This window comes from Ceratotherium simum, chromosome 26 (genome assembly GCF_057802395.1).
Source record: "Ceratotherium simum simum isolate JZ-2026a chromosome 26, ASM5780239v1, whole genome shotgun sequence".
Classification (NCBI taxonomy): Eukaryota; Metazoa; Chordata; class Mammalia; order Perissodactyla; family Rhinocerotidae; genus Ceratotherium; species Ceratotherium simum.
Genome location: NC_141925.1, coordinates 37,323,123 through 37,348,332, shown reverse-complemented (window position 1 = coordinate 37,348,332; position 25,210 = coordinate 37,323,123). Strand labels below are relative to the sequence as shown.

At 40.3% G+C, this 25,210-nt stretch overlaps 1 protein-coding gene across 1 annotated transcript; it reads left to right on the top strand.

The window, feature by feature from the left end:
* The first annotated feature begins 153 nt into the window (after positions 1 to 153).
* On the top strand, positions 154 to 25,095 carry CCZ1 (CCZ1 vacuolar protein trafficking and biogenesis associated). The gene is made up of 15 exons (XM_004440856.3): positions 154 to 288; positions 1,225 to 1,322; positions 1,415 to 1,508; positions 1,792 to 1,869; positions 2,267 to 2,314; positions 2,903 to 2,986; positions 4,101 to 4,276; positions 9,328 to 9,409; positions 11,311 to 11,372; positions 11,669 to 11,780; positions 15,970 to 16,003; positions 16,644 to 16,761; positions 22,985 to 23,143; positions 23,436 to 23,563; positions 24,747 to 25,095. The coding sequence occupies exons 1-15, from the start codon at positions 169 to 171 to the stop codon at positions 24,800 to 24,802; spliced, it is 1,449 nt and encodes a 482-aa protein (XP_004440913.1). The 5' UTR covers positions 154 to 168; the 3' UTR covers positions 24,803 to 25,095.
* Positions 25,096 to 25,210: the final 115 nt, after the last annotated feature.

The following is a 25,210-nucleotide window of genomic DNA, read 5'->3' as shown; positions in this document are numbered from 1 at the left end:
TAACCCATACCAGTGCGCCAGAAGGTGACGGGGGAGCTGGAGAGTCTTCTTCCGGGCCGGCGGTGACCACTTCCGGGGCGACCGCGAGCGAGGCGGAAGTGCGGTCTCCTCGCGGCGGCTGTCTCTGGGCGGGCAGAGGGAGGCTCCCGAGGCGGGGGCCGGGCCGGGATGGCGGCAGCGGCGGCAGGGGCGGGGGCCGGGGCCGGGGCAGCCCAGGAGAAGCAGTTCCCGCCGGCGCTGCTGAGCTTCTTCATCTACAACCCGCGCTTCGGGCCGCGCGAGGGAGAGGTACGCGGAGCGGGGCCGGCGGCCGAGGAGGGGCCGAGGGCCGGGGGGCGGCTGGCCGGCGGCGGGCCCGGGGAGACGCGGGGTGCGCCCGGGAGGCGGCCCCGGCCCGCCCAGCGCCAGGCAGCACCTGTCACTCTGCCCTCTTCGAGCGACATTTACCGAGGCCGCTTTGTGCCAGAAGTGCTCTGGGGCCAGGGTCTACGGTGGGGGCCAGACGACGCAGGCAGGGTCTGCTTAGGTCGCGGATCGTCGCCCATGGATTGAATGCAGGTTCATCGAGTTAGTCACTCCACACGGGTTGAGTCTCATCTCTTTGCATCAATCCTGGGTGATTAAAATTGAGCTTATGTCCTTTTTTACTGGAAGTCCCGGGCTAGAAGCATGGAACAAGAGTGGTGGACTGTAGCCCTGAAATAATGCAGGCTTGGAGGACCCTCGGAAAGTTTTTTCCGATTTAATTAATTAATAAATTCCAAGGGTTTTGTTTGTCTCTTAGGTGGGGACGATGACTTCCTCAAAGGATGTCCGGAGGTTTTGTTGGCAGCGAATCACGGTCCTTTTGAAGGCTGTCAGTCCAAATGCCCGTGAACTTGCTAGGTTTAATTTGTGGGGAGGCGTATGTCTACATACGTAGGCACACGCTTATCTTTTACGAGCTTTGGTGTATTACAAATTAGCAGGAGGAGAGAAATCCAAAGATCGAGTTTTCAGAGTGCTACTTCAGATGACATGACTTACTGAATAGCACAATTGCCTTTCAGGCTGGTGGGCGTTACACAGTGAGAAGGTAATTCTTGTTTTTCTAAAAGGGGTTTTTGTTTTATTTTGCCGTTAGCATGTATGACATGAGAGGTTGACATTAAACTTAGCGTTTTCAATGGCTGAGATGAAAAAACGCTTATATTAATGTTGTGATTCTGTTTCTTCGTCCTTTAGGAGGAAAATAAAATTTTGTTTTATTATCCAAATGAAGTAGAAAAGAATGAAAAAATTAGAAACGTCGGATTATGTGAAGCTATTGTACAGTTTACAAGGTAATGCCTTTAAATGTGCTTTTGCAGAGCTCAGTGATTCTTACAACTTAGAATGGAGAATTGTACCCAACATATTCTTTTTACCTTTTTAGGACCTTTAGTCCATCAAAACCTGCAAAATCTTTACATACACAGAAGAATAGACAGTTCTTCAGTGAACCAGAAGAAAATTTCTGGATGGTCATGGTATTTACATACACAGTACATCTGTTTGAATTTGTATAGTAAAGTTCTGGGTGATCTTTACTTTAGCAATTTAGCAAAGTCCTCTGATTATTGCATCAAAGTAAAATTACAGTCAAATTAGTGGCAGTTTTAAAGTCAAACTCCTATTTGATATATTTGTTCTTGGGGCTGTTATAAGAAGTTGTGTTTTTGGTGTGACATGTTCAAGTTTTTTAATTGAGGGGAAAACTAAAAATATATGTAATCGATTCATTGTGTAATTTCAGTGTATCAAACTTTGTAGGTTGTGCGGAATCCTATAATTGAAAAGCAAAGTAAAGATGGAAAACCAATTGTTGAATACCAAGAGGAGGAGTTGTTGGTAATGTCATTTTTTATTTCTTATTTTTGGAAAAAAGTTTATTACCTAATATGTTGAATGACTTACCTGGTTAAATTTAAGCTATGTCACTTTTGCAGAAGTTTCTCAGGGTACACATAGTGAAGCTTTATGTCTGTTGTTTACATTAGCACGATCTTATATATATGTACCCTGTCTCACTAATGCCTTCTACTAATCGCTATGTTTAAAACCCTCCTAATTTTAGGCTTACTGGTTCATAATTGAATTTAAATACCTTTTATTTTCAGCATACAACTATTGTGGCACCAAGTTTGTAAGCATCGTATTGTTTTGCCAAGAGTCATTGTCCATTGGTGTGCAGTAGACATTTTTTTCCCTTGAATTGAGATCTGTGCTATGTCTGTGTTTTTTGTAGGACAAGGTTTATAGTTCAGTGCTGCAACAGTGCTACAGCATGTACAAGGTAAACGTGACATTCTTTCTGAATTGAGTCTAGCCAGTTACCCCTATTTACAGGGGTTGTTTAAAGATAATTGTTGATTCTTTAGATGACTGTAAGGTGACTGTCTGTTTTAGGGGAGGAAATAATGGGGCCTTATAGACAGTATTGAGGGTTATGCATGTGCTGTTTCACTGAGTGTTGGGTCCTGCTCTATTCCCAGCCTTGTACTAGGAATATATCCCCATTGGTAAACAAGAGAGTCCATGTTCTTGAGAAAAATACCTATTGCCGATGTTTGTATGATTTAAGAAGTCTGATAATATTATTTATGTAAAGTGAAACTTAGGTATGAGTTGAGGTTACAAAAAAGAAAAATATCCAGAACAATTAGGTAATTTCATAAAAATTATATCACTTAACAGTATATAAATTTTTGTGACTTATTTTATAACTCAAGCTTTCTCATGTAAATATTTTCTATATTTAAAAGGAACTGTGGGATTAAATAAGCCGAATTAATTAATCTAAAAAGAAAAGAAGATCTTGTTATACTGCAAAAGTGAAGGGCATAGGAAATTGACATTTTTAAAAAATCTTTTACACCGTTAGCTTTTTAATGGTACATTTCTGAGAGCCATGGAAGATGGAGGTGTCAAGCTCCTGAAAGACAGATTAGAGAAATTCTTTCATCGGGTAAGTACTTTGAATTTTATTTATAATCTTAGTACAGACCTTTAGGTCTTCAAACAGTCCTTTAGGAATATACAGACAAGTTTCTTTCTCATATACAAAAAACCTAGAACTTGAAAGTGGCAAAGAACCACGATATATTGTGGCAAAATCGGACAAGTGAGGAAATTCATTAAACTTGCACTCGTGAATCTCTTTCTAATGTTTCATAGGATCAGAGCATCCTGCCATTTGTGCACAGCTCCTTAAAGCATCTGGGAGACATCTTTTGTCTTTGTCCCGTTCCACCTGCATCTGTCAGTGTGGGCTTACTTAAAAGCGAACTTACTGTATGCTGGATTGTTTATTAGCAACTTTAAACTCTTTACCTGAGTTGCACATTCTTATGGATTGATTCTGTTTACTAAACAGGCATAATCCATATTGACTCAAGTACAAGTTTTTGGCTGTGACACAGATGCTATCACATTAGTGGTTATTAGTGTGATTTTTCCTAAGTGGTAAATGAATGTCCCTAAATAATTGCCATTCTCTTTTACAGTAAATTGAATTTTGCATATCTCACCCTACCTCTGGTAAAATTCAGTTTATCTTAAAGGAATAATTCTCAATTTATTTTCTCCCTAAACTACCTTTGATATCTATTTTTGAATTATTTTGTTTTTATGAATTATTTTTCTGTGTTTATTTCTTCACTTTAATGACCATAATTATTCACTCTCATGCTGTCTCCTGATTCTTGTTCTTGTCTTCATTACTCTCCTGCCCATCAACGTTCTGCACATGGTTTTTGTATAAGGTGGCACTGTCTGTCCATGATATTGTATGGATCCCTAATGAGGTTAATCGAATTTGAAGAGCATTAATATTAGGAATTAAATATTTCAAGGAGAAAAAAAACAGCACTGAATAAACATTAACGAGTTATGTTTGAACTTTATATTTTGAAATTGGTACTGATTTCAAATCCACTTACCTGTGGCTCGCCAATTTGTTGGTCTTGTCAGTGTGCGATTTGCTAGTATGTAATTGTACTGTAAATTAATTATTTTCAGTTGTCAAAGAGTACTGTATTCAGTGTACTATTATAAGTTTTGTGCCTTATTTTTTCCTGCAGTATTTGCAAACGTTACATTTGCAGTCATGCGATCTGCTTGACATTTTTGGTGGAATCAGCTTCTTCCCATTGGATAAAATGACTTATTTGAAAATCCAGTCCTTTATTAATAGAATGGAGGAAAGCCTGAGTGTAGTCAAATACACTGCCTTTCTCTACAATGACCAACTCATCTGGTAGGTACATCGTAAGACTAGCCATGTAAAAGAAGAAGATCTTTTAGGATAATAAAAGCAGCGATTAGTGGATTGATAGGTTGTCAAACTGGAACTAACAATAAGGGGGAAATGTGGGAAGCATCTTTATAGATATTGTCAAAATAAAGTGGTGATTATTTAAGCCAAAACTAGGGTTATTTTGGTTAAAATTACCAAGCAAGGGAGTTGAAAACTGGTTCCGTGAAAAGTGGAGAAAATGTTCCTATCAGGTTAGGTTTAGGAATCCTGTTTTTATTTTGATGTTTTTCCAAGAACATCTTCAAAGAAACAGTATAGTAAATGTGGAAAGCATAATTTTCTTTTAAAAAAGCTAGATTTTTTAAATATTCAAGAAGTTAAAAGTGCTATAAAACCAGGAAATTACCCACTGTCATCAGACTATGTTTGTGTCCTGTAGTAGGAACAAAAACATAATTTCTTTGATAAAAGCATTGATACTCAAAAAGAAAAGATAAATTATTACTAAGTGCTATCAACTACCTAAGACTAAGCTCTAGACAAGCCTTGTGAATGTGCGTGAGGATGCATCGAGGACGTGGCCCTGAGCTGCGTGTGGATCCAGGCTGTTTACTTGGGGCCGAGAGTGGTCTCGCTGAGACCGAGCTGCTGAGGTGTGGGAGGGAGCGGCCGGCTGGAAGGGGTCCAGCTGCTCAGTTTGTATGTTTGTGTTTACTATACCCCTCTTCCTTAAATTAGGGGTGTGGCCACATTTCAGTGCTGAAACCTGAGTTCAGCTAATAGAAAATCAATAACGGTCCCCTGAACCCATGCCATCCCCTGCCAAAATCTTGTAGCTCCATTTTAGGAAGAGAAACAGGCTAATCTAAGAAATTTGGATCCATTTATTAAACAAGTTGATGGGTTTTCATGTAGAATTTGTTTTCTCCTATGAAAACAACGTAACAAATTCCAGATGAAAATGTATCTTTTTTATGTGACAAATTGTTTATCAGGCAACTTTGTGCTGTATTAACTGGCCCTGTTCTAGTTGCTTTCTATGATGTTCATGCTGTGATAGCAGAATGAAATTCTTAAATGCTGCTATGAAAGGTTGAAGGATAGTTATGCAGCATCGGGTCTGAGGAGGGAACACCGCCTCTGTAGGCAGGAGTTACAGGGAGGTGCTGGGAAGGTTGCGCCCAGCCATGGTAATAGGGAGATAAAGGGGGGTGGGCCAGAATCCAGCATAGTCCCAGGCCTTAGTGCCCCTGTCAGAGAAAGGTAGCTCGGATTTTGATCGCCTGATACGACGTAAGCCCTATGTGGGTGTGAACTCTGGGAGTGAGAAAGGGTACAGGCCTAGAGCAAGAGGGTCCTGCTCGAGATGAGCAGCTTGTGCTGGGAGGGCCTGGAGCTGGCATGACTGGCAGGGTTGGGCTCTGGAAGCCTGGGCTCACAGGGCTACCTGTTGCCCAGCTCCTTGGCATCCTCTTGGCATCTTTGTCTTTGTGAGTGACATCCCCTGGAGTTGAGCAGTGCACGGCTCTAGTGGCTGCACAGAGCTGCTCTGTGGTTCCACTCCAGTATACTGACAGGGAAAGGTTGGTCCCAGGCAGTCATGACAAGAAGGAACTTCAAGAAAAATAGTACATTTTGAAAGCCAATTGCTAGTTACAAAGCTAGTATGTTTAAATACCAAGAAAGTATTTTATACTTCATGAACAGAGTCCATATTTATCGTTATTACTTACTGTATTGTTTTGAAATTATCTGATTGAGGGTAGAAACATCTGTCTGTCCCAGCATGTGGCCAAAACCTGGTTCATTATGTGTACTCAGTAAATGTTGATGGTGAGCTCAAAGCAAATGGTCAGTAGAAAATATCTTACAGTTCTCTTTGGACTGTGTTGCATTTAATGGATGGATTGGTTTTTGCAGTGGCGATGATAGGATTAGACGTGACTACTATTGGGAGGATGATGTCAGTTGACTTTTTTGTTGTTGTTGAGGAAGTTTCGCCCTGAGTTAACATCTGTTGCCAACCTTCCTCTTTTTGTATGTGAGCCATCACAGCATGGCCACTGACAGTTGAGTGGTGTAGGTCTGCACCCAGGAGCGGAACCCAGGCCACTGAAGCGAAGCATGCCAAACTTAACCACTAGGCCACTGGGGTTGGCCCCAATTATTTTATATCCAATACGTGAGTATCATAAATGATAGTATGTATCATGTATCATACAATACATGATAGTAACATAATCTGTGTTATAGATTAAACTGATCCTGATGTGAAGGATTCTGCTTTAAATGGTGATCACCTTATTCTGGGTAGTGCTTCTGCTGAAAGAAGTTCTCAGATAACCTGGTGTCACTGCCAGGAACAGTTGGTGTGCCAGAGTGACGTGCACAGCCTCTGAGCACAGCTGTGTGTGGCCTGCAGCGTCCGAGTCACTGTTGCACTCGGAGCAGGTGTGGAGGTCTTAGAGCAAATGGGGCAAGTCCATTTGGCAGTGAAGTCACAATGGGGCACAGAGTTACAGAAATAAAACAGAAAGAAAAATCAATCTTGACAAAATAGTAGCATTTTATACACACAAATGAATCAGTTAAGATTTAAGCTGAAGATAAGTTTTTGATTGTTTTTTTTAAAGAAAAAAATGCATATTAAATAACTATATTTGAGAAACTTGGAGAACATGTATACTTCTGAGCCCGAGTGGGCCCTTGTTTGATGTGAACCACATCAGAGTCCTGAATCGTTTGGACCTGTCAGTGCAGCGTTCTGTTTGCTTTATGTATTTGTTTATTTGTGCTAAAGAAGGAACTCTTGTTTGATTTTTTTGAAACTTTTTCTTTTGAGATCGTTGAAGATAGACGTGCAGTTGTAAGAACTTTTCCACAGCGGTAACATCTTACATAACTATAACACAGTATTACTTCATTTGTTTTTGTAGGGGAGCAGGAACAGGAACGGGGGTGGCAGATCTAGAGAGGGTTGCTATGGTCAGAGCTGATGAGATCCTACAACCAGGGCAGGCCTCTCCACAGGCAAAGTGGGACTCTCCTACTTGGTGTTTTGTGCTCTGAACAGCTGGCTGCAACTTAATTTTCTTCTTTTTAAATTTTCTATCCAGAAAACTGACACTAAAGTATTTAATGCCCACCATTAAATCTTTTTTGTTTTTTTTTTTTTTTTGTGAGGAAGATCAGCCCTGTGCTAACGTCCGCCAATCCTCCTCTTTTTGCTGAGGAAGACTGGCCCTAGGCTAACATCCATGCCCATCTTCCTCCACTTTATATGGGACGCCGCCACGGCATGGCTTGGCAAGCAGTGCGTTGGTGCGTGCCCAGGATCCAAACTGGCGAACCCCGGGCTGCCGCAGCAGAGCGCGCGCACTTAACCGCTTGCGCCACCGGGCTGGACCACCAGCATTAAATTTTAAGTGAAATAAAAAAACCAAGCCCTGAGCACAGTGCACAGTGCACAGATAAGCAGTTAAGAAATATTGTCTTCCGTTTCCTTTTAGAGACTGCTTCTGCTCACTGTCCTCTGGTCCAGACCAGCACCATCCAAGAAGAATGGAATGCAAGCCACATATAGTGTTTTAAATTTTCTGCTAGCTGCGTTAAGATGAAAAGAAACTGGTGAAATTAATAACATATATATTTTTTAGCCCAATATATCTAAAATATTTCAACATGTAAACAATATTAAAAATTTTATATTAAAGAGCTATTATTTTTGTGCTAAATCTCAAAAATCCAGTTTATTTTACTCATTTTGACTAGCCACATTTCAGTGGTCCAGTAGCCAGATGTGCCTGTAGCTATTGTTACTGGAAGTACAGCTCTAAAAGAAATTGCCCAGCACATAATTGTCTATGTACTGTCTTCTACTTATCGTTAACAACCCCTCCGCACTGGTGCTTTTTATTTATGTCTTAAAAAGAAGCTAACATCCAGAACCTGGTTTGGTTTTTGTTTTTCTCTTTCTCTCCCCTTGTCTCCTTTCTGCAAAAGAGAAAAATGGGTGACTTTGGATGTGTTTGATTTGGAAATTACATCTGCCCGGTTGGCTGTGAGATAGTTTCAGAGTTGGGGTTGTCATAGGACAAGCACTAAAGGTTCTCCTTGTCAGAAAACAAAACAAACCTACCTGAGGGTTTGGGGCTCCCTTACAGTTTTAGTTCTGGAGAAGACGTGATGAAAATCAAACCTCAGAAGAAGAGAGGTGGTGTAGGAAGAGGAGAAGGTAAGACAGAATGGGAAGAGTGCCGGGAGGTGGGCAGCGTTTATTGGCCAAGACAAGTCAGACTTTTTCTAACATTTGGCTTCCCTGGGAAAACGAGAGAGAGCCTCTGGAGTGTGCGTAGAGGCTTGATTGATATAACATCAGATTTCCCTACAGGAGTTTTTCAATTATCTTGAACAGAAGAAACACCAGATACAGACTCACCATCCGTTTATATCTTTACCTAACAAACTAATTTCACGTAGAGTCCAACACCTGCTAGTTTCTCAGAACTTTTCCACATGCTACTTATTCTTGCCTCGTTTCACATTAGACAGTTGGCCTGAAAGTTTATTTCTTTCTCTTCCTCCTTTTTGCCTACACTGAAATCCAGAGAATTAAAATCCACTTACATTTCTGAGACACAGCAGGATCAAGCTCCCAGTATTTTCCGGGGTATGCTGAGTGAAGGAAATGTGGCATTAGCTTGTAACTCAGAAAGCAAAGAGAAATCGGCTGCCTGAACTGGAGCGTTGTGATTGTTAATGCTCGCTGAAGAATCCTGCATGGAATGCAAGCAGAAAATCCAATCTGTTGTGACTTTTTATTTAAAATGGCATAGAAAATGCAAGACTACACAGTAGTAGCCTTTAGCAGGTCAGGATAAAGTTCTGTTGCTGAGACCCAAGTTTCTTTCATTCCCTTCTTGAACTTCCGGGTCAAGGGAAGGACTTCTTGATACAATGTAGAAGAAAAGAAGATGAACTTTATCGGAGAGCAATGGAAAGACAGAAGACCAATCCCAAACTTGTAACACAATGCTTTTCTGATATTTCAGGAGTGGATTAGAACAAGATGACATGAGAATTTTGTACAAATACCTCACCACATCTCTATTTCCAAGGCATATCGAACCTGAGGTATGATTGGGTACTAATGTCTCTCTCTTTCTATATATATGTGTATGTATGTGTTAATGTATATACACACACATCCACAGGTTTGGGGGGGTGAGGAGAAGGGTGGAGTAACATGGTGAGTGGGACAGTTTTGATCTATGTTTTACATTACTAGTGTGGTATTTAGTGATATTTACTTAGTTGTATATCACTTAGCACAGAAAACCGGGTATGTCAGCTCTTCTTCATTTTGTTACATTCAAATGCAATAGTAAAGGTGTGTTTTTAAGGAGAGAAATTCATTGAGTAGAGGAGAAACTGGGTTTTTAGGTAGGGTTCCAGGAACTCTGAAAATGTCAGGGATCTTTGGCAAAACAATGCTTAATCCTACGGGCTTTTCATCTACAGCCAGGAGATCTAATTTGGAGTAGATGTTATATTGCCTGCCTGGCTTTTCTACTCTGGTACTTAATTTCCCAGTTTGCTGCAGAGAACTGTAAATAATACCCCAGCATTCTCCCCACTGTATCCTTTTGTGGCTTTAATTAGATTGGAAGTGAAAAGTATTCATAGCCCATCAAGTCATGGCTTTGGCTCAGGTGCACACGTGCGCTCGGTCTTGTACTCTCCCTCCCTTCCTCCCTCTATTTTTTAAGGCCATGACTTGAACCAACAGGAAACATCTGTTTGATAAGAAATTAAAAGCAAGGTTTTAAGAAGGACCTGGTCCCCTGCTTAGTTCCTTTCTAGGTAGTTTGAATACAGTGGCTACCGTTTCTGGAGTATGTACTATATGCCAGACACTGGACTAAGTGCCCAGCAAATGCGTTATCTCATGACATCCTGACAACAATCCGAGGAGCTGGGTACCTTATCTCCACCTTACAGATAGGATACCCAGGCTTAGGGGGCTTAAATGATTTGCCCAGAGTCACCCAGCTAGTAAGTGGCAAGCCAGGACTTGATCTCAGGGTCTGCCTGATGCTAAAGCACCTGCTTACAGCCACACGCGCAGAAGGATCACTAAGGAGGCTTTCCTGCGTGTGACAGTGCTGTTGCAACAACAGGAAATTCTATTTGGTACTTTATTATATGCCCAAAGAGCCGGGCTGATAACATAGGAAGCCCTATGTTATACAACATGGTGATGTGAATGTGGATGCATGAGGTCTTCCCTCTCAGGACAAACTGCATATCTGAGAGTTGGCTGTGCATTTCTACTACTGGATTTACTACGTTTCCAATCTTTAATTTGCCGTTGTATGCTAAAATTTTATATAGACTAGGAGAACATCAGAAATTTTAGAAGAGTAACGAGTGTTAGCTAACATGACTATTGGATTTGGATTTGGAATTTTTTTTTTCATTTTCTATGCGTGTTGAAATAGTATATCTTCAGCAAAAGAAACTAGGAATGTGCTGCAAATACAAAGCTGTGAGGAGCCACGATGTCATGGCTGAAGACAGGGACTTTGATGTCAGACAAGCTTGGGTTTGATGCCTGGCCCTGCCACTTAGGAGCTGTGCACGTTGGTGAACTTCTGTGAACGTCAGTTTCCACATCTAGAAAATAGGAAGAGGGTATTCCCCATGGGGGTCCCGTGAGATGAAATTAAGTAATTTATGCCATTGCCTACCATGTACTAACCACATGGGAGATTTCAGTTACTGCTATAAGAGGAACTAAATCAGTGTATGGAATTTAGGATACGATGAAATTATGTCACGATAGTCCTGATTAAAATCAATGAGTTCTTTATGTACCTCTGTAATCCCCTCTCCCTCTTTTTGGTGGGGAGGGATGTGAGAAATTGATACAGAAAAATGACATGGAGCCAGCTAGTAGAAAAGAGTGCTATTTTTCAAAGCTTTGAAAGTAGAAAATCTATTAAGTCACATCTCAACATTAAATTTGTTTACAGTTGGCGGGAAGGGATTCTCCAATAAGAGCAGAAATGCCAGGAAATCTTCAACACTATGGAAGGTAGGACTTCTGTTCTTTGATATATAGTATTGGATTTTTTAATTGTTTTTGGTAAAGATAAAATCATGAACACTGAATTACCTTTGTGCCAGTTTATTGACAATAATCAACAAAGGAAATTCTGTCATTTCCGATGGATTCAAAGTATTATTTTATCATGTTCTGATTTGATGTTTTCTAAGTAGTGTCTAGCTTCAAAAACGTGGATACATATTAAGTAGGAATGTACTCTGTTTATATATTCCTGTTTATAATTTACCTAATTGAATTGGGTTGTCTCTGTGCTTGCTTTTCAGATTTCTTACTGGACCCTTGAACCTTAATGATCCAGAAGCAAAATGCCGATTTCCCAAAATTTTTATAAATACAGATGACACTTACGAAGCACTCCATTTAATTGTTTATAAGGTAACAACTGTTCTTCCCTGCCATGTTACAGATTAATACTAAAGTACTCTTTCTTGCACGTGTACATGAGTTTGTATGCAAACCTCTTAAATGTTTCTCGGAACAGATGTTGGAAGTTCTGATTATTGTAAAACTCAAAACGGGTGCTCTTCTGGAATAGAAGGCTTATTTTTAGCTCCTTTTAAATGGTTTTGTTTATTAGTGAAAGAGAAACTGTCTAAGGCTATATGACTCATAAACATTTGAAGTCCTGCATGTGCAAGTCAAAGGCCGTTGAAGGTCAGCGTTGCCCGTTAGTTAGATGCCTCTGGATGTGGGCCTCACCACACTTCATCGAATTCTGCTTTCACTCTGATTTTAAAGCAGTGAACTTTGTAATTCTGTGAGGATAGTTTCTGTCAGGATATATCTTGTAAGGCTATATATTTTTGTTAGGTTGGTTTTTTTAAAGGCAGTTTTTGGTTCAAGAAAGGCTGAGCATATTCGCTTGTCCTATTTCCCACCCGAGAGTACAATTATATTTTAATTCATAAAGGCTTAGAAATGATGCCATAAGAGCACGAGAAGGAGATGAACTTCAGAGCATGAGGGAATTCTGTATCCTCCTGGAAGATAGAAAGGAGGCTGTAAGAGTGAGAGTGCACTGAAGCACCCTCTCTACTGAGGTGTTGTATGTAAACCAGTCAGCCACCCCTTTCCCCTTCCTTGCACACAGGCAGGCAGCTGAACACCTATCCCTGGGTGAAAACTGAGGGTCCTTTTAAGGAAAGTAAACAATCGGGAGAGCTCATGTGGGTGTCAGCACCTGAGAATAAGGCCCTGCTGCCTCCGGTGTTACTGCGTGCCTGCATGACCGCCGCCCTCATCCTGCACTTGAAGTGAAGCCTCCCTCTCCGGTCAGCTTTTCTCCACTCTTAAGTATGACTGGAAAAACAAAACTATAGGTCCTGAGAGAAACAAGAATGATTCTGGGAACAGAAGAGAACTTTTAAAAATTTGTATCCACAGAGATTAGAGAAGTGTATCTAAAACTGAAACAGGATGACATGAAAGAGTCAAGGTTATATTAAACTTAGGTTAGTTGAAAATATAAATTTAAGAATTTTTTTATTGTGGTAAGATACGTAGAATAAAATTTGCCATTTTAACCATTTTTAAGTGTACAGTTCATTAAGTACATTCACAATATTGTACAACCATCACTACTATCTATTTCTAAAACTTTTCTTCACCTCAAACAGAAATTCTGTGCCCAATAAGCAATAACCTATCAGCTCCCCCCGAAGCTATAATTTTTCACATTAGAAATTTATTAGAAGGGTTAAAGATAAGTTGCCCTGCCTTAGAATATAAGATAAAATGACGAGAAATAAAAATGTGGAGGAAAGATGAGAGAAAGGATCAGTTCAGGAATTTTAACATCTGATTAACAGAAAGTGGAGGAGAAGAAATTAGTAAAGTAATATTATGAGAAAATGTCTAGCTGAAGAGGAACGCATTTTCTAGATTGAAAAGGCCCACAGAATGTCTGGCACAATGAATAAAAAAGACCCACTCCCACCCACACCCGTTCCAAAATGGGCAATTTCAGAAATATAAAGAGAAGATCCTAGAAGTTTCCGGAAGGAAAACCAGGTCACCTGTAAATAAAACTGGTGTTAGCAGTTTCCTTACCAGCACTAGATGTTAGGTTACACCCGAAGGAGGGCTTGCAAAGTTCTGAGAGAAAATGATTTTCAGTGTAGAATTCTTTGCCAAGCCAAACCATCAATCACAGATGAGATAGAAGAAAGATGTATTAAACATGAAAAATCTCAAAAAAGTTGCCCCGTGCATCCTTCCTTAGGTTGTTGCATGAGGTTTTACCTCAGTAGAATAAGTGAGGAAACCAAGAAAGAAAATATCTTGGAATCCAAAACAGTCTTTTTTACCCATGAGAACAGTAGCAGGCAGGCTTGAGAGGATAGAGCTTCTAAGGTGTGCTGACTGAATTATCCCCTCAAGTACTTCCATAATGGAACAGAGAAGGAGGGCTCTGTTCTGGGTGCAAGGGCTCCAGAATAAAAAGATGTTTCATAAAATAGTATGATTGAGAGATTTGATTAAATGTAGGATGTAATAAAGAATGGCTAGAGGAGAGAATTTCAGGGAAAATATATAGAAAGATGTTGTCTGAAAGTGAACCAAACTAAAATGAGGCATAATTTAGAGCAGTAATTGGAGTAGGGAAAAAGTCCATTTTTATATCAAGCTAAAATCATTCTCCTTTGAATGACTCAGGAGTAGTGACTTTGAACTCTTAATGAAGGAAATATGAGCCTGTACACTATGTTGTTTATTGGATTTCCATTTTTAGAGTCAACCTATGGATATAATTTTAGGTGTGATAAAGGCGTCATGTTAAAGAGTTCTTATCTTTTTTTTAAACAACTTTATTGAGATATAATTCACATACCATATAGTTCACCCATTTAACAATTCCATGTTTCCTAGTTGCAAAGTTCGAGACCCAAACCCACCCTCATTTCTGACACCAACTGCTAGTTCAGGGGGTCACTAGGACCACCCTCAGGTTTAGTACTCACTAGAAGGAATCACAAGGCCTCAGAGAAGCCATTATTCTCATAGTTACAGCTCATTACAGCAAAGGGTACAGATTCAATCAAGTCAGCCCAGGGAAGAGGTGCAGGGGGTGGGAACTCCAGTGTTTCACTGGGGAGAGTCTGTGGAGCCCCTCCTGCCACCATTCTGGAAGTGCTTCTAAGATCTTTGTCTTTTATGGATACCTACTGACATGTGTATGGATTAAATGATAAAATGTCTGACATCAGTATGTGGGTAAGGGAGTAGACAGATCACATACGCACATGCCTGACAGTAGACGTAAGGGAAGCAAGCTGGACCGGGCTTCAGTATGGAGTGGTGCCGAATGTGACACACAGGTGCACATGTCCCAAGGAGGCCAGCCGCTGTTCATATCCACCAGGTGGTGCCTCGGAATGCAGAGCCAGCTCCCAGATGTCCTGATATTTCAGGAGAGGCCGGAAATTGGGATTTTGGGTATAAAATTAGTTGGTGTCTAAGTCAAAATTATTTTATACACAAAGAAACACAAAATTTGGATAGAACTGGCTTGTAAGCCACCAATTTTGCAACCTGTGTATAGTTATGATTTCATTACAAAATAGTTGAGGTATTATTAACTGTGACCGTGTAGAAATAAAGTTAGAGCTGATAGAGTTGAGAGGTGGAAGTGGGGAGAGGTGCAGGGACAGGTGGGAATGTAAATGTCCTCGTTTAAAAAATAGCCCTTCAGGAGCTTGTGCCTGGGACTGGAAGCTTGAGAAATGAGCCATTTGGGGCTGTGAGGTGACGAGTGCAGGAACTAGAGGGCTGTGAACTACAGGGGGTGGAGGAGGAAGGCAGATGAGGGGTCACGTCCCTCCTGCCGTGAGTAGGGAGTCAGTACGCTGTCTAAAGGTGACAGTGGTGTAACTGTGTTATCTAAAACGGTTAACAGTGGCGCCTGGGGAACGGGCCGCAGAGCAGGCAGTCTGTTGCTTTTTCATCATGAGGCTATATGTTCTGTGTGACCCTTTTTAACACTGTGCATTACATTGATAAACATTTTTGGTTATTTTTATTTATGGTCTTGGTTGCTGTAGGTTACTGTTACTTGCTAATGTCATAACTGTAATATTTGCTATAATAAAAAGTGAGACAAGGTGACATTAATTTCCTGGGGTTTTTTTTAACTGTGTTAATGGAAATTGTCAAACATACACAAAAATAGACTAGAATAATGAATCCCCGGGTACCCATCACACAGCTTAATTAATAATAATATGCTAATCTTTCATCTGCCTTCTCTACATGTTTTATGTTTTTGCTAGAGCATTTTAAATCGTCATGTCATTGCACTCATAAATACTTCGGTTTGCATCTCTTAACTAATGAGGGCGTCTATTCTGACATACCCACTGTGCTGTTATCACACCTGACCACATAAGCAGGACTTCCTTAACATCATCTCGTGTCCAGTCCTTACCCAGATTTCTCCAGTTACTCCAAAAAATACCTTTATAAAGTTGATTTGTTCAAATCAAGATTCAAACAGGGTCACTGCATTTCGTTATTAAGTTTTTTTTTGGTAGCGTTTTGTAATCTTTGGTTTCTTTTCTCCTCCCAGGCCATGAGTGCAGCTGTGTGCTTTATGATTGACGGTAGGTACACACCTGTGTCTGAGTTCAGCCTTTTTTCTTTACAATTGGCTGTGTCTATTCCTAAATGACAAATATGTTGTCATAAGCAACATAGAGGCTATATCAAGCGCGGTTCCCCATCTGGGAGCTCTGCCGTCTTAACTAGCTATTTCTAATATTTTTAAAGTCCTAGCTTTCCTGCTTGTCAGCAGTAGGACCTGGGCACCTTTGTGTGCCTCCCTGACTGAAGTGATAACAGGAGTACCTATCTCAGAGGGGGCTTGGAGGATTAAATGAGGTAATGTTTGTAAAGCACCAAAGAGCACCTGGCCCACAAGTGCTGTGTAGTGTTTGTTGAGTAAATATTTGACCGTCTTAGGTCTCCTTGGGGTGGCAACCAATTTACCACCCACAGGGCATGCTTAGATCAACATTCACAGTGAGATAGGTCTTTGACTCTTTTTCATCTTAGATATAACTAATTTTGACTCTTCTGTTTCTATTCTATTTGGGAGGGGAGGGGATGTTCCATCATTTGTTTTATTTCCCAGATCAGTAAAGTTTTAATTTGAATACTGTTGTTAAGACGGTAAAATGAATATTGATCTTTTTAACACAAAGTATTATAACACTTACTGGTATTTTTTAAATTACTTGTTAGCCTCTATACAGCCTACGTTGGATTTTTGCCGAAGACTGGACAGCATTGTTGGGCCCCAGCTCACAGTGCTGGCATCTGACATTTGTGAGCAATTTAACATCAACAAAAGAATATCTGGGTTTGTACTTTGCTTCGTGTTTACTTTCAAGCATATAACTGGTTTTGGAAGAATAAGAGTGGTTTTTACTTAAGAATATGGACGATACTAACATTTGTGTTTTCTCTGAATCCAGAGAACAAATGTGCTATTCAGTCCTGTCTTAAAAGCTTCCTGGGGAACTGTTCCTGAGTGTTTCTGCCCCAGACTGATGGTTGGGGCTGGGTCTTGTATTAATACATTCCCTCAGCTCTCCCCTGATTGTGGCATGAGCGTTTGGGGTTTGGTGTGCTAGCTATGCCTGTGCACTGGCCTCGTGAGTACCATTTAACATCCCACTTGGCCAGCCCAGACTGTGAAATTCACCCTGGCAGTAGTAATCAGCAGGGTTTTGCTTTGCGTAGACTGAAAGCACTTTGCCTCTTGTGCAGAAATGTATAGGGTGAAGTTGGCTGTGATGTAAGCCATTGGTGCATTGGTATTGAGTCTGGTGCCTTGAAAAGCTCTAGGCCAAGTGTCAAGAGACTCAAAGTCAAGCTCACCTTGGTTCTAAGAACACTGAGAAGTCATTGAACTTCTTTCTACTCTCTTCTCAATCTAAAATCAAATTACTGGTAAAAGTGACTAGATGGAAAGTACTTTGAGAAATAAAAGCCCTCTTTACGTGGACTTCCCATCTGTTTGAGAAGTTACTAAAATGCCGTGAATTGATACATAATCTTGTGTTCGTAGTGATCATGTTATATGTATATGGTCTTATATAAGCACCAGCCTGTAGAGAGGTCACAGACAGGCTCTGGGTGAAAGTACGTTTGGGTTTTGTATGTGTGTGTGGACTGTCAGTGTTGACAGTTTACTTGGTGTGAGAAAAGATAAGGCCAAGAAATGAAAGTGCCTGACCAACTTACATCTTGGCAGTGCTGCTTAATCATTTAATCTTTTTCACCATGAAACTGCCAGATTTTCTTTCTTGAAGGAGGCATAAGTGAGTTAAATCTGTTTGGGATCATGCACGTTATGAGTGGAGAGTGATAAAGTGTGATTACCCGCATCCCCAAACCCCGGGGAGATCACTGGACATAACTGTCCTGCCTCTGCTTTCCATAGATGTGAGGAATTGCAAGTAACTTGTCAACCAATGTCCAGAGGTTCACTTGCTGTCAAGCACCTTCTATTTTGCTTTAATATTTTCTATTTAATAAGGTTAACTCTCCTTGGGATTCTACAGAAGAAAGGAGAGGGCCTTGGATATTAATTATCCTCTCATTAGAAAGTAGTTTTCTCTCTGATATTTTATTAGGAAAATTTTCAAACAGGAAGGTTGGAAAAATTGCTCACACATATCCCCCCACTTAGAGTCTACAGTTAACATTTTGCTATATATGTTTTAGTACACATCTGTCTTTCCTAGAGGACAGTGTTTTGTCTGTTAAGAGAACCACTGTACAATATCACTAGACCTCCAGGAAGATAGAGTACCTGGAAAACTTGATGGTTAAATAAACTCCACACAATTTAGGGGCATGCCCAAGAAGAGGAATTCTAGAAATGTAGTTGACCTTAAGATGGTTCTTGGTGCATCTGAGATTTTACATATAAGGAGCTATTGCTTACCAAATCATAAATATCAACTGACTAAAGATAAAAGCTTTTGAGTACAGAAGGTAATGTACTTTCCTGCTGGAAATCCTTCTGACCCAAAGCAAACCATTTACACATCAGTTCTGGGACCTCCAAAACTCGTATCCCAGAGAAATTAGAGGCAGCCTTGAAGGAGGAAAGAAGACCCCAGTGGCAGCATCTCAAGGGCATTGTTGAGGGAGTGGAGGATGCTGTATTAGCCTGATCCCAGGTGCCAGTTCTGGTACCTCTGTGCCCGGCCTGTTCTCTCAGGTGCAACCCCCACTTGAAAGCAAAGGGCTCTGCTCAGGGCATAATGTTTAGTGTTGAATCCGTAGTCATAAATGGCAACTCTTCTAATGTTCCTTGTGAAATTGAGGTCAACCCTTGAAAGAATGGCATGAAGTAAGTTTGTTTGGTCTTCAGTTTCTGTTAATTTATGTGACACCTCCATTTTTTTCTACTCAAGGATTTATAATTCAATTATTTTTAGATTTTTCTTTCTTGAGAGTAGTTTATGCCCTTAACTTTTAAATTCAGAAATATGAATATTGGAAATCTTATCTCATTTGGCTTCTGTCTTTCCAGACTTATACACATATGTAAACAGTGACATATACAAGTGGTGTTTTACTCATGGGTTTTAAAAAATATATCATGCTGTAAATCTGTGGCTTTTTAAAAAAATATGGTATGAACATCGGTTTAAACCGGTAATTATGGATCCACCTTATTCTCTTTAATGGCTTCATGGTGTTTAATTGGATATGTGTGTTCTCTTTGCTTAATCATTCTCCCGTTTAATGGGTAGTCTGGTTATGGCTATTAGTGTTATAAACAGTTCTGTGTTGAACAATATAGGACTTACATCTAATTGTCCCCTTAGGAGAAATCCCTAGAATTGAGTTCTCAGGCAAAGGGAATGCACATTCCCACTGTGGCTAACCCCCCACAAGGCTGGGCTATCTTAAGACTGCCATCGGTGCCACCAGCAGTCCTTCTCTATGCCCTCCGTATTTTGACAGTCTGATAGGTGACACTGAGGTGGGGCATCTCTTCATCGGTTTATTGGCACTTCTGTCTCTTCCACAAACTGCCCGTCATGTCCTTTGGCTCTTCTCATTGAAGTGCTTTATCTTTTTTTCTTTTACATCAGTACGCTTAATGTGATACCCTTTAGTCATGTCACATATGCTTTTAACTTTGGTTTTACTATTTTTTAGAATATACAAGTTTGGGATTTATACATAGTTTTATTAACCATTTCCTTTAGATTTCTATCTTTAGTGTCATACTTGGGGCTTTTGACTCCAATGTTATAAAAATATCCCATTTTTGTCTCTGGTGCTTTTATGTTTTTATCTTTTGTGTTTAAACCTTTAGTTCACCTAGAATTTTTAAGGGCTTGAGGAAGGGCTCTAACTTAAGCCTTTTTTCCCCAAATTGATAGTTTTCTGAATCTGAGACTTTAGTTTCTATTTCTTCCACATATCCCTATGCATCACCCAGTTCTAATACTAAATTGGAAAAGTGTGAGAAACAGGAAGTAGAAAGATATTAGAAAAGGAAACTTTCCTGTGAGCAATTTTTTAAATAATCTTTTTTTATTAGTCTTTTTGAATAAATTTGTAAAACAACGCAGTTGCTTAAGAGATTGACCACGCGGAGATGCCTACAGGAAATGAAGAGTGCAACCGTTAACAGTGAGGGTTGGTGGTGATCAGACCTGGGAGTGGACACAGGGAACAGGAAGAAAGTGGGAAGGGATCAGTTAGCCCTGGCTGTAGTCCAGTGGTGGTGTCACGGTAGAGCAGGGCAAAGGAAGTCTTCTCTCCAGGGCAGAGTTGACATGCCCATTCCAAGCTCACGTCCTAATTACTCGAGAGAGGCCCTTCCAAGGAGAAAGAACTTGAATATGTAACTCATAAATTAAGACCAGTTTTCCTTTCACAGTGTCCACATTGATCAATTCAGAATCTCGTTTTTACCTTTACTTCAGTTTGATAAGTAAGGAATAGCCAGTAGCCACGTTCATCTAGAAACCATATATCTGGTAACCTTAGCTATCTGGGAATGAAGGATAGAACAAGAGAAAATCACCAGGTGGTCCCAGTGTCCCCAGCCAGCCGGTGAAGTCACAGGTGAAACTATGAGCAGTTAGCGCTCTGGAACACCTGCTGATTGCCTCCATCGGTTCAGCGCTCCTAGTGACCTTGCCTGACATGCGTTTGGAGTTTGGAGAGGTTTTCACACAGCTGGTCCTTAAACATTTAACTCGCTGGCATCTCAGTAAAAGTGATGCTGTTTGCTCAGGAAGGGCTCCTTGGGACCTTTCAACTGATCATAGTTACTGGGTTTTCAGCTGATAGTAGAAGAAAAGGGCAAAGGGGTGTAAAGAAAGAGTTGCCAGAAAATCTTGTTGAAAAAGTTAGTGGACACACAAACTGGAAAAGCATAGAATGTAAGCACGTAAGACAGACCCCACCCTCCACGCTCTCAAGGATAGCATTATTTTGCTGTGGAGCTTTAGATACCAAACTTCACAGCAAGTCGTCACGAAGAATGCTGTGTCGTTTTCCTGTGTTTAGTGTATTTTATATTGACATAGTTAACTGTTCAGTATGTTCTTTTTTAAGAAGGCCAGAAATTTGTGTGATTTTGTGTTTGGAAAAAAATGCTTTAGTGTTTAAAAGAGCTAAAACTTATTAGCTCTTTGGAAAAGATACCAGGTAAATGTGGCTGCTGCTGGTTTCAAACTAACACACTGTTAGATGTTGATTTTGATAACTAATAAGCTTGTCGGATGAAAATTATCCTTGCTCTGCTTCATGCGAGCAGACCTCTCTTCCTTCATGCACAGCACGTTGCAAGTAGCTGTGTTCTCTTTCTGTGTCTGTGTCGTCCTTCGTGGGAGGTGGAGTGGAAGGAAGCCTCATTTGCCCGTCTTAACTGCCTAAAGAACCTTTCTACTGTGAATTTCCATCTGGGTGTACGAAAGAAATAATTTTGATCTTCTTAGAAGAGTATTTTACATATTGTAAATAAGGGAAAGAGGAAAGCCATAGAGAGTCTTTTAGGGTTAGACAGAACAGCCAGATCTTTAAGCCCGATTGAAGCTGGGTAGATGTTTGTCTACCTGGACAACTAAGTTTACAACTCTTTGGAAACATGTTTTAAAATTTTCATCTTTCCAGACGGTTTTTCTTATAGTTATATTTGCTTTTCTTAGTTTTAGGGGCCTACTAAAAACAAATTCTGGTTTTGTAAGAATTCTGTTTTCATTTTCCTGGAAACTAAATCATCCACATTCTTTCTTTACCTAGATGTAAAGTATTACAGTAGTAACCCACTTATCCGGAGGTCGGATTTCCGGCACCCTCAGCCCTCCAGAACATGGCTGCTAACCCTGAAGTAAGCAGAGAAGGCTTCTGAGTCCCCCAGTTGCAGGGCTGCTCAGGCTCTCACCCAGACCCCAGAGTGTAAATTAAGGGCACAGTGTGAGGTGAGAGGGGAGGCACCCCGTGAGCTGTGTGGCCCAGCTGTCTGGGTGGTTCCCTGAGGAATCAGATTCTGACCTGGGAGGCAGTGTAGTAGCATTGCCCAGTCATTTAAAATAATAGAGAGATATATCCCAATTAAAATGTTCATTATACTTCAGCATAAAAGGCTAATGTTTTAGAATGATCTCCATTTATGAGAATGAAAGCTTTTGTACTTATTGTAGTAAGCTTCAGTTCTGTGGCAGATTAGATACATGGAATGCATTCATTCCCCAGCCCTGTGAGACAAATGAGATGTTACTTTCATAAAACAGGGGTCAGTCTTTGTGAGCTAAATATGTTTCAACTACTCAACTATCGTTTAAGTGTGAAAGCAGCCATAGACGATACATAAACATATGGGTGTGGCAGTGTTCCAATAAAACTTTACTTAGAAAAATAAGGCCAGATTTGGCCAAGGCCATAGTTTGCTGACCCCTCCACTAGAAGATAAATGGCCTGTATTGATTTAGTTTGCTTTTTTTTTTTTTTTCTGATGAGGAAGATTAGCCCTGAGCTAACATCTGCTGCCAGTCCTCCTCTTTTTGCTGAGGAAGATTGTCCCTGAGCTAACATCTGTGCCCATCCTCCTCTATTTTATGTGGGACGCCTACCACAGCCTGGCTTGATAAGCCGTGCATAGGTCCACGTCCGGGATCTGAACCTGCAAACCCCAGGCTACTGAAGTGGAGCGTGCAAACTTAACCACTATGCCACCGGGCCAGCCCCTAGTTTGCATTTTTTTTTAAATTTCAGCAAATAACCAAGTGATTGCCATTTATAAAATGTTATCCTTTTATTGAGAAAATCATCACAAAATGGTTTAAATATTTTTGATTTTTAAAAAATAAACTTCAGCTCTATGGAAAATTCCATCCATATTGAATATCTCACAGATATCAAATAAGTTACTAGTAAATGAGGAGCCTGTTACATCTTAACTAACTGAGATTCTTGATTTGAAGTCCCAGCCGTTGAAAATACAAGGCCTTAGCCACGTGGATTTAAAGTTTTAACGATGTAGTTGTATGGTTTGGATAATTATTCTTTCAGAATGTTACCATTTTAATGATGTGTTTTCACAGGTCTGAGAAAGAACCCCAGTTTAAGTTTATCTACTTCAACCATATGAATTTAGCAGAGAAAAGTACAATTCACATGAGGAAGACACCCAGTGTGTCGTTGACTTCAGTTCATCCGGACTTAATGAAGATTCTGGGTGATATCAACAGTGATTTTACTAGGTAATTCCAACAACTTCTCAAACTAGGTGTCCCCTTTCTCGTAAGAAGAGAGACATTAAAGGAATCATCTTCAAAACCAAGTGACCCAGAGCGCCTTCAGAGGGACTCACGCCCACCTTCCTGGGCGCCACTTCCAAAGAGTCATTGAGCCCAGAAGTCACTGGTCACTTGCACATGATTCCCTGAACTTTTCAAATGACTAGTTTCCTGTTTCTTGTTTTAGAATGTTTGTTTTTCACAATCCAGTCGTATGTGTAATAAACCATTGTATTTTGAAACTGTTGTCTTACAGAGTGGATGAAGACGAAGAAATCATCGTGAAAGCAATGAGTGATTATTGGGTTGTTGGGAAGAAGTCTGATCAGCGGGAGCTATATGTTATTTTGAATCAAAAAAACGCAAACCTGATTGAAGTAAATGGTAAATAGGATTTGATATTTGAGTAGAATTTTAATGCTACTGATATTTAAAAGCTACTTTTTCAGTGTACTAAAAAACATGCTAAATAGAACAAATCATGACTGTGGAGGTTTTAAGCAGATGCCTCTGTTGCTTAAAGGAAACCATCATTTGATCCATTCTATGTTTTTCTATAGGTTAGTTCCTTGAAAAAGTATGTGAAAAAATTTCTTGTATTTTTCCTGAAACTTGACAATGGCCAAAAGAAAATTATTTTCTACAATGCCAAATGGAAAAAAAATCCCATGGCTTTATATACTGTGTTTAAAAATGTCCATTTTTATTTCCTGTGATAAAAACACACATTTTGATGCAGAGCTGCCAGGTTCATACGGCAATTTACAGCCATCTCTGTCTGTACACGTGCAGAATAATGAGGTGCAAGTTTCCTTCTGTCTTCCAGCCAGAGCAGTTGGTCTGGTCTGCTGCATGGCATGATCCGAACAACTGCTCTGACTGCTGCTGGCAGCTCTGTGGCCCTGGAGGAAAGGGTGGTGTCATCTTCACTGCATCGGGCCCCTCCGCTGCTCTGCGTGAAACTGAGCAAGGAGTGGGACAGTTGGGGGAGTGCACCCCAAGTGCCAACTCAAAAGTTAGGTGTGAGGTTTCTTTTTTCTACATTTATCTTCTAGGGCGGATTAAATTTTTCTCTTTTATTAATACTTGTGTGAATAGTTGTATGCATTAGAAACATCATCAAGTACATGTCTCATTACAGTGGGGATTGAGGAAAGTCAAGGTAATGATGCCTCTGGAGCACTTGATTGACAGTTCAGGGTTACAGCTGGGGTTTTTCTGTCGTGGCATCAGATTTCTCAAGATTTCAGAAGTTGCGCTCCTGGCGCCCTAACCCATGGGTCGTAGGCACTTTGAGTGCTGGGTTTGAGCTTTCTCAGGCCCGAAGGAGCAGTGTTTCACTGTGTCAAATAGTACTGAAGTCTCATGGGCACGTTAGACTTTTTTTTCCCCTTTCTCTCGATTTGTTAACATTTCTTACCTAGGCTTCTGAGATTTAAGGTCAAAATTAATGCAGACATTTATTTATCCCCACTGTTATTCCAGAAGAATTTAAGGTACTAATACATATCATGTAAGCTTTTAAGTGAAAAGCTCTCTTCCTTACTGTTTTCTGTTCTTTTTGCAGAAGAGGTAAAGAAACTTTGTGCAACGCAGTTCAATAACATATTCTTCTTGGATTGACTGATAACGGCTCGCCAGAACATCTTTTCAAAAACAACTGAGCAAGCATTTTGTTTACCACTACAGGTTATTGGTCATATTATTGACTGGATTAATGACAATAGTAAAGCAATACTTGCTTTGAAGAATCAAATTTCTACTCAGTCTGATGATCCCCTGAGGTTTTTAGATTTTAAATATTTATGTGGAATTAATTAAAGGTAGTCTGCTACATCTCTGTCATTCCATTCTTTTGACATTATGTGAATATTTTACTGGAAAATAAGACTAATAAATTGTTAAAGTTTTTAAAATTCTGGTTTTGCAGTGAGTCTCTCTCCTCTTGCTTACTTGTGGACTACACTGGCCACTGGGTCCCTGGCTCGCCCTTGGGGATATTCTAGAGCTTCTCAGAGTTGGGGTCCCTTC

Bases quoted from the DNA above. Each gene is read 5' to 3' on its own strand.
- CCZ1 (XM_004440856.3), top strand. From the start codon at position 169: ATGGCGGCAGCGGCGGCAGGGGCGGGGGCCGGGGCCGGGGCAGCCCAG. The intron at 16,004-16,643 runs GTAGGTACACAC...ATTACTTGTTAG, and splicing joins TGTGTGCTTTATGATTGACG to CCTCTATACAGCCTACGTTG. The intron at 23,564-24,746 runs GTAAATAGGATT...TTCTTTTTGCAG, and splicing joins AAACCTGATTGAAGTAAATG to AAGAGGTAAAGAAACTTTGT.